Source organism: Canis lupus, chromosome 15 (genome assembly GCF_003254725.2).
Source record: "Canis lupus dingo isolate Sandy chromosome 15, ASM325472v2, whole genome shotgun sequence".
Lineage (NCBI taxonomy): Eukaryota > Metazoa > Chordata > Mammalia > Carnivora > Canidae > Canis > Canis lupus.
Window position 1 is genome coordinate 22,904,916 of NC_064257.1, and position 12,947 is coordinate 22,917,862.

General features: G+C 34.0%; 1 protein-coding gene across 3 annotated transcripts in view; it reads left to right on the plus strand.

Annotated features, from left to right (window-relative positions):
* The window catches only part of PTPRQ (protein tyrosine phosphatase receptor type Q), a 247,193-nt gene that overhangs the window by 105,282 nt on the left and 128,964 nt on the right, over positions 1–12,947 (plus strand). For all 3 annotated transcript variants that reach the window (XM_049094355.1, XM_049094356.1, XM_049094357.1), the window contains 2 exons: positions 10,186–10,346; positions 11,074–11,219. In XM_049094355.1, coding sequence (XP_048950312.1) covers positions 10,186–10,346; positions 11,074–11,219 — 307 coding nt within the window. The remainder of the gene's footprint in view (positions 1–10,185; positions 10,347–11,073; positions 11,220–12,947) is intronic.

Genomic DNA, 12,947 nt, shown 5'->3' on the forward strand with positions numbered 1-12,947 from the left:
TTATCACCAAACTGTTTTTAAAAACAACATCTTTGGATGTTTGCTATTTTCAGTTTGTCTGTAAAATGCAAACTGCCGATTTTATTCATTATACTGGATGACTTCTCTGTTTGTCATGAATATTTCTCTACAAAATGAGGGTTAACGTGCAGACATTTCTGACCAGCGATGGCTAAAATTAGCCATCACATTTGTGATGAGTCACATTTGATTTTTAGATGGCATGCTCATTTTTTAGTTTAAAAAATTTCTTTAATTTAAATTCAATTTGCCAGCATATATTATAACACCCAGTGCTCATCTCATCATGTGCTCTCCTTAATGCCATCCCCCAGTTACCCTAACCTCCTATCCACCTCCCCTTCTGCAACCCTTTGTTTATTTCTCAAAGTTAAGGGTCTCTTATGGTTTGTCTTCCTCTCTAATTTTTCACCACTCAGCTTCCTCCTCTTCCCTTATAATCCCTTTTACTATTTCTTATATTCTGCATACAAATGAAACCATATGATAATTATTATTTATCTGATTGACTTATTTCACTCGGTGTAATACCCTCCAGTTCTATGCACGTCAATATAAGTGGTAGGTATTCATCCTTTCTGATGGCTGAGTACTATTCCATTGTGTATATAGACCACATCTTCTTTATCCATTCATCTGTCAAAGGACATCATGGCTCCTTCCACAGTTTAGCTATTGTGGATATCGCTGCTATGAACATTGGGGTGCAATGTCCTATCATTTCACTACAGCTGTATCTTTGGGGTAAATGCCCAGTAGTGAAATTACTGGGTTGTAGGGTACCTCTATTTTTAACTTTTTAAGGAACCTCCCCATTGTTTTCCTGAGTGGCTGCACCAGTTTGCATCCCCACCAACAGTGCAAGAGGGTTTCCCTTTCTCCACATCCTCACCAAAATTTGTTGTTTCCTGTCTTGTTAATTTTAGCCATATTTACCAGTGTAAAGTGGTATCTCATTGTGGTTTTGATTTGTATTTCCCTGTTGACAAGTGATGGGGAGCATTTTTTTTTCATGCGCTTGTAGCTCTTCTCCGTTCATGCCTTCTGCTAATTTCTTGACTTGATTCTTTGTTTTTTTGGGTGTTAAGTTTGATAAGTTCTTTATAGATCTTGGGTACTAACCCTTTATCTGATATGTCATTTGCAAATATCTTCTCCCATTCTATAGGTTGCCTTTTAGTTTTATTGACTGTTTCCTTTGCTGTGCGGAAGCTTTTTATCTCCATGAAATACTAATAGTTCATTACTGGTTTTGTTTCCCTTGACTTTATGGACGTGTCTTGCAAGAACTTGCTGTGGCCAAGGTCAAAAAGTTTGCTGCCTGTGCTCTCCTCTAGGATTTTGATGGATTCCTATCTCACATTTAGATCTTTCAACCATTTTGAGTTTATCTTATGTAAACTTAACTGCATTTTATTTTTTAATCTTTTTTAACTTCCTGCATTTTAAAATGTTTCCTTTTAAAGTTTGTTTTGTGAGATAGTTTTTATCATTTATCAAGATGGTAAATTAGCATTTTTTCCTCAGTTATATTGATAAATTGTTTATTTGTGTCTAAACAATAAACAATCTTTGCTTTGCAAGAGCAACCTCCATTAAATAAATGAATCCCTGTTAGAACAGTTAGTTTCTTCTTTTAATATACTTTGGATTGAGGAGTAGTATTTTAGTAAACTGATACAACGCTCATTTATTTACCTTATATAGGTCTCCCTTGACTTACAGTAGGGTTACATCCTGATAAACCCATCATAAGTAGAAAATATCAATTAAGTAAAAAGTGCACTTACTACACCTAACCTGCAGAATATCACAGCTTAGCCTAGCCTACCTTAAATGTGTGTAGAACACCTATATTAGCCTATAATTGGGCAAAATCATCTAACACAGAACTACTTTACAATAAAGCATTGAATATATCTTGTAATTTATTGAATACTTTACTGAAACAGAATTGTCATCTGGGTACAGAATGGTTGTAAGTGTATTGGTTGTTGATCCTCATGACTGTGTAGCTGACTGGGAGCTGTGGCTTGCTGCCTCTCCCAGCATCATGAGAAAGGATTGTACCGCATATGGCTAGCCTGTAAAAAGTCAAAATTTAAAATTCCAAGTACATTTTCTACTGTGTATTGCGTTCACACCATCATGAAGTGGAAAAATCCTAAGTTGAACCATTGTAAATTTGGAACCACCTGTTGAATTCAACTTGGATTTGTTTAGCAATTTTGCTTCTATATTTTTAGTAAAATTTAACAGTTGTTTCTTTTTTGTTTTGTTTTGTTTTTAAAACTTCTGAGTGAATACCGTATAAGGGATAGCTAAAAGACTGGAGTGAAAGTAATGCTGAAAATTCTAGCTTATATACAAATCTTGGCTTTTAAATGTTTCTATTTTCTTAGTAGTAATTTTGAGAAGTAATTCTGAATCAGTGTGACAAATGTTTATTAAACTCTGTGGGGAGATAAAGAATATATATAGAATTTAAAAATGATTGTAGACTAGAGATGAAATATATGTGTTAAATAATTCTAAAAATATTTGCTAAATAATACATTAGGAAGTCAGCTCTTTAAAAAATGTCATTGGTCAAATAATGTCCCCCATAATATAAAAGTTTACCTTTGGAAATGGCCTTCTATATGCTAAAAGTATGTTAAATTCTGTTGCTTCCAGTTTTTGAAAATATTTAAATACTACCTGTTTGAGTATACAATATAGATCAGAAAGGGAAGATTGTAAAGTTAGAATGATATGCCAGGAGAACATCTCAGTGGACACAGTGTAGTAGTCTCCTTATCTGTGTTTTTGCTTGCTTTGTTGTTTCCTGTCACTTAACCACTTAACCACAGTCAACTGCAGCCCAGAAGTAGATGATCCTCCTGACAAATCATCAAAAGTTCAATAAAAACCTAATGTTACATCTCAATGCCTACATCATTCACCTCGCTTCATCTTATCACGTAGGCATTTTATCATCTTACATCATCACAAGAGGGAGGGTGAGTACAGTACAATAAGATATTTTAAGAGAGAGAGGCCACATTCACAATTTTATTACAGTATATTGTTTTAATTATTCCATTTTATTATTAGTTTTTGTCGTTAACTCTCTTACTGTGCCTAACTTATAGATTAAACTTATCATAGGTATGTGTATATAGAAAGAAACATAATATACATAGGGTTCAGAACCATCTGTGGTTTTCGGCAGAAATCAATGGAGGTCTTGGGATGTATCCTCTACGGATTGGAGGAACAATTGTGTATGTTTGGAGGCAAGCACAAATGAACTGTGCCAGGAAGTTGATACGTAGCATTGTAGAAATGGAATATTAGGGTCAGATTGGGGTGGTAAGAGAAGCAAGCACAGATAGAGGGAGTGATTCAATACAAGGATGCCCTTGAATTGTTTAACTTGAGGTTTCTAATGGGTTATTAAAATCTCCATCTCAGTTTTGTCTTGCTAGTCATTTCTCTGAGTGACCTGGATGAAGGTGGGTGCCAAGTCACAAACAGGCTACTTGTGGGCCACCTGTGCTTTGCTGGACCTGTGAGCTTTTGAAAAATTTTAAATAGAATCCTGCAGCATTTAACAATGAATAGATCTCTAGTAAAAATTCAGGTTCCCTTGTTTCTTACAGAAATTGTGAAGTTTCCCATATTCCCCATGATAAAAATCAGCTGGAGTTGAATAGAAGCTGTCTTTAGATGGAGCATTTGCTTGGCAATTTACCACAGTTCCCACCACACCCTGTTTCAAATCCAGTCTTCTTAGTCATGTATTTTGCTCGTGTGGATCTTTACACCCTCAATTTATGGGTCTCTTAATCACATTTGTGATATGTACACAGCTGGGAGAGATTGTGATTTCCTTGCATTGCAGACTGGGGGAACAAATCATCTTCGAGAACTAGGCAACAGTGCTCAAGAAGGATACTATAGTAGAATTTTGGGACAAATGTGTTCAGTATACTGAACCTATACTTTCTTATTTATTTTTCATAAAAATACCATAAAGAGAATATTGTTCCCATTCTGTAGGTGTGGAAAATGAGTTCTGAGGTTAAGGAGTTACTTAAGTTTACAGAACTTGAAGAAGACAGTAAGAATTCAGACCTAGATCTGTCGTAGTCCTAAATCATGTTTTTCTCAAATCACTCTGAATAAGTATTATAACTGGCATTTGTTCTAAATACTCAGCAGTATACTTACAGGATTAGGGAAGTCTTTGATAAAAATATTTGTGATAAACACTTATGGAGTTATAATAAATTGAGCTTATTGCATCAACTCAAATGGGCTATTTCTACAAAAAAAATCACTGGCTTGTTTTTGGTCTGCATTAGTTGATGGACTATATTCACTGTGAGAGAATAAGTATACTGTTTCATGTGTACACCATTTGGATTACTGGTCTCTGCCTATAGTATATAGAAAAAGTAGAGCTTGTTCAGGAATAAGTGATACAGATGGTGAAAATACTCAGGATCAAGGCATGTGAGAAACTGCTGGGAGAATGGGAAGAGGTTTCAGTTAAGGCTTTTATTTTCAAGTGCCTGGACCCAACCTAAATTGGCTTAAGCAAAAATGGGAATTTATTGGCACATAGCTGAAAAGTCTGTGATATACGAACCCTGGAGGAGCACAAATAATTTCATTAGACGTGGTTAACAGTAAGAAGCTTATGTGGATAACAGCAAAATAGCCCTATATCTTCACTATAATAATACAGGAGGAAAGCAGGAGATGATGAAGCTAGAGAGGTAGGCAGCCCAGATACATGAATTTTTGAGGCTTGAATAAAGGTATACATATATTTCTATCTGTCCATCTATCCAGAGAATCTGAATCTCAATATTGTAGGGGATTTTAAATTTTAACTTTAACCATGTACCCAAAGATCACACTGCAAGAGAAAATACCCCAAGGATTTTCCATTCCTCTTGTAATAAAATCCAAGCTTTTTATTCTGGCCTGAGGAGTTGCATCCACTCTCAGGGAATGACATCTTTCTCCTTCAACTCAAGCACAATCCCTCCTCCTGTCTTCTTGTCCTTAATTCCTTGTGTCTGCTCCAAGATCATGTCAATAAATGGCTCCTCAGCTTCAAACTCATTCTCTTTAATGCCCTTTTTCTTTAATCTTATAAATGTGTCTTTTCTGCTGAAGGGAAACAAGACAAAACCAAGCCAAATCAACCAGCCAACCAAATGATGACAATAAGAATGACAGCAACAATAAATAAATACCCTACTTTCACTCAGACTTTCTCTGAAACTGTAGAGAAGATTTAGGATCATAGAATATGCAGCTATTTATGTCTTGCTAGTTTGGGATTATTTAATACATGACTGCTGGTGTATTAGTACTCCTCACTCAGCTATGCAAAGTAAGTGTTCTAGTGTAGAACATAGAAGAGAAGTTCCTCATACTGGGAAAATTAGTGAAAATCACTGGTTCATAGAGTAAGAGATTATTTGACAGAGTCAAGTAAGTGGATGTTGAAATTATTATTGGAAGTGTTATTTAGTGAGTGAAATGATTAATCTAGAATATTTAGGTAACAACAGATTATAGCTTTGAAAATAAGTACATAGGAATGGACAAGGATGGATGTATCATTACCCACATGGAACAAAATACCAAATGATGATTAGAATTAAGATCATGACTTTTCAATGAAGATCATGTGTAGAAAACCATTCATGCTTATGCTTAGGGAAATGGAATTTGTTTCAGTCTTCTCCAGTGGTTTTGGTACTCAAGATTTCTTCACTGGCAGTTGTTACTTAACATGATCTCAATGAGATAAGAGATGAGCAAAGAAAGTGATAAGCCAGACCAAAGAAACTGCTTATATACTCTAGAATTTCCTTTATGTCCTAGATGTCAAAATGTGGTCTGTCTTCTGAAAAAAAAATCATACCTTAATGAGGAAATAACTTGATTTTAAAGACTCCATTAATCCTATCCCAAGACATTTTCTTGGTGTTTACCAATGAGTATAGACAGAAAACCTGTATCCTATTTTTGTCCAGAACAGTTTCAAGGTCATTTAAATTATTCCAATGCCTCAAATTCAAGAAAGTCTTAAAATGTTCTAATAAGTTTCTAGAATTAAATCAGTAAAATGAGTACACTAAGGACTCCCTTTAGTTTAAAAATTTACACTGACTAGGAGGTTTTTCTGATGTTGAAAGTTATATATTTTAGAGATTAAGTATTGTTGGCATTTTATTCCTTAACTTTTGACACAGTTTATACTTTTGGATATGTAAGACTTAGACCTGTTTTTTCAGGGAAGCTTCTTTTCTTTTTCTCCCCACCATACTCAACTCCCTATTCTACTCTCAAACCTTGCAAACTAAGTTTCTAGTCAACAATTCCCTGCATCTTTGGGAGCTATAGTGTATTCTCTTTTTCTAGATGTTACCAATAGTCAAATTTTACTGATTTGATTTTTTTGCTCATCTCTTTTTCTTTGCTGTTAGTCATTGGTGGGGCAGGTTGGGGGGAGGTGTTGTCCTTGTCCTTAAAGGGATTTTATTGTTATTAATGAATTGTTTTATAATTATTTACTATTTTGTCAAATTTGAGGACAGGGGCTGATTCTTACTCATATTTATTTCTAACATAGTTCCTGAATAAAGTAGACATTCAATAAATTTTGTCAAATTGATTGCATACATATCTCTAGATTCAAAGGGACTAGGGAAAGCATCTGTCCTTCTTTGTTTGGAACACTAACTAGAACAATGCCTTTCTAATTCTAATATATATTGTGTTCCATTTAAGACATTACAATAAAATATAGAAAAGAAGATGTGTACATTATGCAAAAAAGAAAAAAGGACCACAAAAAACCAATATACATGTGAAAAGATATTCTATCTCACAAATGGTTAAGGATGTACAGATTAGATTTTGGGGGGAGGCTTAAGCTTACAATAATTAAGAAGATTTATATCCATACTAGTAATAAAAGTTTGTCAAAAGGTGTGCCCTCACACATTGTTGTTGTGGGTCTAAGTTATAATCATTTATAATTTGGAACAGTGATCATTAAAATTTTTTTAAAAAATTGATTCAATGATTACACTACTGGGAATTTAACCCATAGAAATCCAAGTGCCATTATGGAAAGGTATTTGTGTAAGAATGATTATTGTGTCATGGTTTGTAACTAAAAGGGCGGGCCACCTGGGTGGCTCAGTGTTTGAGCATCTGCCTTTTGCTCAGGTCCTGGGGCCCTGGGATCGAGTCCCGCATCGGGCTCCCCATAGGGAGCCTGCTTCTCCCTGTGCCAGTGCCTCTGCCTCTCTCTGTGTGTCTCCCATGAATAAATAAATTAAATCTTTTTAAAAATTTAGAAATAAAAGAGAGAGAGGGAGAAAGAAAGAGAGAGAGTGGGAGAAAGAGAAAAAGCAACCTAAATGTTGATCTTACAGACAAATGGCTGAGTAACTATGATACATCGAAATCAGGTAACTACAAAAAAGTAATGATATAGATCATTGTTATTATCACATAGATCATAATAAGCAAAAAAAATCAAGATATAGAAAAACATATACTTTTATAAATGGAAATAAACACTAATGGAACACCTAATATTCCTATTATGATATTTTCAAACTAATCAAAACAGATATTTAAACCAGTTAAAACCAAAAGATTATAGCAGTGTAAAACCTGGGTTTCTTATGCACAGGACAGAGTCACCCATGTGAGCTTCAGGATTGCTCACTGAGACTGTGCTTTGGAGAGCAGAAAGCTCTGGCATCCAGCCAGAGGTTCATGGGTGTTTCCTCCAGTCTGGCGACTGCATTAAGAGCAAGGAGGGAGTCAGATCCTCAGAGATAGCAGTATTTCTCTCTTTTATACTTCCTAGTTCTCAGTTGTTTAGCAAACTGTCTCTTACTTATTTAAGATATGTTCTGAACTTGGATCAGAAATTGACATTTCAGTTGAAGTTTGCTTATGCTCAGATATTTTTTTTTACCTTACTCATTAAAATATCAGCAACAATCCTAAATTCCAAAAGAAAAACAAACAAGCTTCAAACAGCAAGACATCAGTATCTGAAAAATTTTGTTAGTACTAGTTTGTCCCAGGGTAAATCAGTATAGATGTAGAAACTATATCCATATATCCTAAGGTGGATTATTGGTTTTGTTATTAAGACGATTTATAAAGACTATTTTCTTCTTAGTGAAATATCTGGATATATGAGACAAAATTTACTTTTGACTCGCCTTTTTCAGGTAATTGCCTCCATTCTACATCATCTGTGGAACATAATCAGGGTTATCCTTATTGTAGGCATAGTCATCTGCAGTATTTTGTTGTGAAAGTCAGGGCAAGCAGGTAAGTAATGCAAGGCATCAAATAGCACTGAAAAATAAGCTTGAAAAGGAATTTTAAAAATAGATAAAATGCAATTAGATTACTTTAGTTAATTTCATAGCTTTGGAGATCTGAACTGGATTAACCATACTGCAGTGTTCTAATGACCTGTGACCAATGACAGGAGTACGGAATTGGGTAAAGTTTCTATGACAAGGCATCTTTCTCCAAGACTAACAGCCACAACATTAAGGTCTAAAAGCCTCCTCCAGGGTCTCAATGAAGTCCCTACTGCTTCTGAGAGAGGCTGTCTGATGGAACTGTTTCAAATTGCTCAATAGCCTTGCTAATCCTGCCTGTCTCCAATCACATACTCTGAATCCATATTTTTCTCACTGTGGTAAGCTTTCCAACTACTTTTTAGATAACCATACGTGATATTTGGAGTGGATTGATGCTTTTGTAATAGTAAAATGGTAAAACCGTGCCTGAAATGTATGTCTTTGTGGATACCCTTAATTGTTTCAATGGCAAAGAGAGAACATTTTATATTCAGAAAAAATATCCATTTACTTCTTGGGTGCTTTGTGAAACCATAGAGGAAAAAAAAATGAGATTACAGAAGAGATAGATACTTTTTCTGTGATGTTGATCATATTCCCTTACTTACATTCTTTCATAATTAATTGCTCTTAAAAATCTAAACTTTTTTGAAAAGAAGTTTCATTCATTTATTTGAGAGGGAGGAGGGGTAAAGGGCAGAGGGAGAGAGAGAGAATCCTCCAGCCGACTCCCCACTGAGCACTGAGCCTGAGGAGGGGTTGGACCAGGACCTTGAGATGATGACCTGAGTTGAAATCAAGAGGATGCTTAACTGACTGAGCCATCTAGGCACTCCTAAATTTCTTTTGAAATGCAGTTTTCAGCACTGCTATATCCATGTTCATTTTTTTAATTTAGATTCTAGTCTATACTTAATTCAAAGCTATAGAAACTCCACGAGCATGGCTGAAATAAAATAATTGTAGTATTATATTACTTAGCAACATTTTGTTCTGTAGACTTTCTTTTCCCCCTTGGGATTTCAGTACTTACTTGGAGAGTTTTAATCAACATTTATTTGTTTTTTCTTTTCTGGAATGACATTTTAAATACTTCTAAGATTTTAATTGGATAAGAGACATGAGTTCTACCTTTTTCTTTTTTGTATTTGTATGTTATACAGACATTATTTCAGTTACTTACAATTAATACATAATTTATTACTATAAATTAATAATTAAAGGATAATTAATTAATATAATTAATAAATGAAGGATAACCCACAAGCTCACTATTTTAGATGATACTACTATTCAGATATTTACTATTTTTTTAATTGGTCTAAGGTAAATATTATTTTTGTACAATATATGAAAAGTGAATTTGACAAAGAGTATAAATAAGATGTTGTGTACACTTAAAAAGACCAAATATTTGAACAACTAAAAAACATGGGTATGAAAAGGAGTGATGTAACTATGTAGACTACATAGTATTCCTAGGGATCTATTAAAATCAGTCCAAGCAAATTCTAATATGAACATCCTATTAGCATTTGAATGAATTTTGAATATACTTGAAAACAAATTTATTTATTGAATTCTTGATTTCGCTCTTTTCAGCATTTCAAAATAAGTGACATCTTTATCCAATTAGTCCCGATTAATATATTTCTGTGCATTAATGTTGCTTATTTTTAATGTACTTGTGCTCAAAATATATATGTAGCGTTTAATAGTCAATTTTACAGATAACTTCTTTTTTTTCTCATAGGGATAGATCATCATTAAAAACTATCAATGTAACTGAAGCAACACTAGAGTTCTCAGATTTGGACTATGATGTTGAATATAATGCTTATGTAACAGCTAGCACCAGGTTTGGTGATGGGAAAATGAGAAGCAGTATCATTAACTTTCGAACACCCGAGGGAGGTGAGTTCTTTTGGATGTAGGTCAAGTAAAAGAATAACCTACTCAGAAAAAAAAAAAAAAAAAAAAAGCTTTAAATATCAAAATGAATTAGTAAGCCTAATACCTGTCATCATTTTGGAGGCAAACTTGCTTTTTGGTCACTTCCTAGCTGTGTGATGTTCGGAAAGTTAATCTTTCTGTGCCTGTTTCCTATTTGTATTAATGGAAACAATATATACCTATTCTATAGGGTCCTTATAAAGATTAAATGAGTTTATATTTGTAGATGCACTCAGCACAGAACTTGACACTTAGTATGCATTTATGTATTTCCTAAATGAAACAAAATAAAATGCATGAAGTCAGCTCGCTACCTTTGTTCTCTAGTATTCAATTTCAAGATTCTAAGTTAAATTATAATTTCATATTATGTGTTTTATACTGGAAATTCGTTATGATGTTGTTTTCAAATACAGGGAGGTAGGCATGTTTTAGAGCTGGGATGGTGTTTTACGAGTAAGAAATCTATCTGTCAGCTGCCTGGATGTTGCATTGATACAGTGTGAGAGAGATGGTCCAATGAGCCTATGAATTTCATTTCTGACTTTTAATTAGCTGTTATTCCCAATTTAAATTTTCTTTTGAAAAATAATGCTCATCACTTATCAATGACAGGTAAAATTTAGAACATTTCAGACATCATTTGGAGCCACAAGTATAGTTTTTTGTTCAATTATTTGTTTTATAGCACCAAGTGATCCTCCCAAAGATGTTCATTATGCAAATCTCAGTTCTTCATCAATAATGCTCTTTTGGATGCCTCCTTCAAAACCTAATGGGATTATACAATATTATTCTGTTTATTACAGAAATACTTCGGGTACTTTTTTGCAGGTAAGACCTGAATTTTCTCCTGGTTCTTTATTTATAGTTCTTTATTTATAACCTTCAGTTTTATTGATGATGATATAGACTTAGCATGATAGAAAAATCATTTATCTTACACTGATAATTATGCATAGACATTTTATAAAACTCCCATTGACATTGAAAAAAATGTGGTGGAAATATGTCAGATACATTTTAATCTAGTTATGCATGTTCACACATTTCAAATGTATTGCTAACAATGAAGCTACCATCTATTTAAAAATCTGTATATAAATATGGCCCTTAATTCCACTTACCCAAGAAGTGTTGTCAAAGGAGTTGATGGCTTAATTTACCATCAATTATTTCTTAGCTAATTTTTTCCCCTTTTGTTTGTATACAGTATAAATAGTTTTCATGTTTGGATGTGTTTGCATATTTCTCTTCAATTTAAAAAAATTTCATCTGCTAGCAGGAGGGGTTGTTATTATTATTTAGCATTAGATGTAATAAAACCTCTAGGAATATGATTAACTAAAAGTATGCAGGGCTTTAGGGTCGCACAGTTTTCTCATGTGAATGATAATGGTTATGGAAATAGTTAAAATGCATTTCATTTAGAGAAGTATTTTCAATTTACTCAATAGAATTCCTTTATTTATCCAAACCAAATACTTTTTTTCAAACCAAATATTTTATAGAACTCTAATAGAAGAACATAGATAAGTCTTAGTAATTTTGAATTGTCCAGTTGTGTTTGTGACTGACATCATTAATTTAACCACTAGAGTTAGTTCTTGGAATCAGCAATCTCAGGAAGTAGAGTATGCTTTATTGTATTATTTGCCTTACTGTATCTATGATGCAATTTAGGTTTGATCAGTAGAGTCAGAGCAGAATTTTGCCAGCTGTCTCAGAACTAACCTAGCAGTGAATAAGAGAAAGTCAAGGTTGGTTTGTTTTTTCCATTCTGCTCAAGGCCATCTAAGGGTGAGGGTTGAATAAGTGTGACTACTTAAGACTCCATGCCAAAAGGAAAAACTACTCTAATTCAAGACATGAAGGGCAGCCTGGGTGGCTCAGCGGTTTAGCGTCTGCCTTTGGCCAGTGATCCTGGAGACCTGGGATCGAGTCCCACGTCGGGCTCCCTGCATGGAGCCTGCTTCTCGCTCTGCCTGTGTCTCTGCCTCTCTCTCTCTCTCTCTCTTTCTGTGTCTCTCATGAATAAATAAATAAAATCTTTTTTAAAAAAGACATGAAGATACAAATATATACATCATTATAGATGTAGATTTTTAAAACAAATACCTTAAGTGTGGAAGGAGAAGGAGGATCCTTTTTTCCCCTTCTATGTACCTTAAACGATTTTGCTATTCCTTTTTGTTCTACTCTATTTGGAAGAAAGAAATGGGATTAGTGTGAAATTTGTTGTTAATTTTTATACAATGTTGTTTACAAATTTACAACGTGTCTTTATGTCTTGGAAGCCATTCAAATGCAGATTTTTCTTCTTTCATGCATTTAACAGAAATATTGCAGAGTGGTGTCCATAGTTCTGAATCTTAGCAAAGATTTTGCCTCTGCACAGTTTACTTTATGACCTGTATATAAAAAATTCTGTTTTGGTTCTCTTGGTCGACATCTAAATAATGAAGTGTAAACATCTAACTACGGTTTCAACATGATCTTATGAGCCTATTTATTCAAACCTGGGTATATGATACCATCCCACTTACAATTCATCTATCTTAG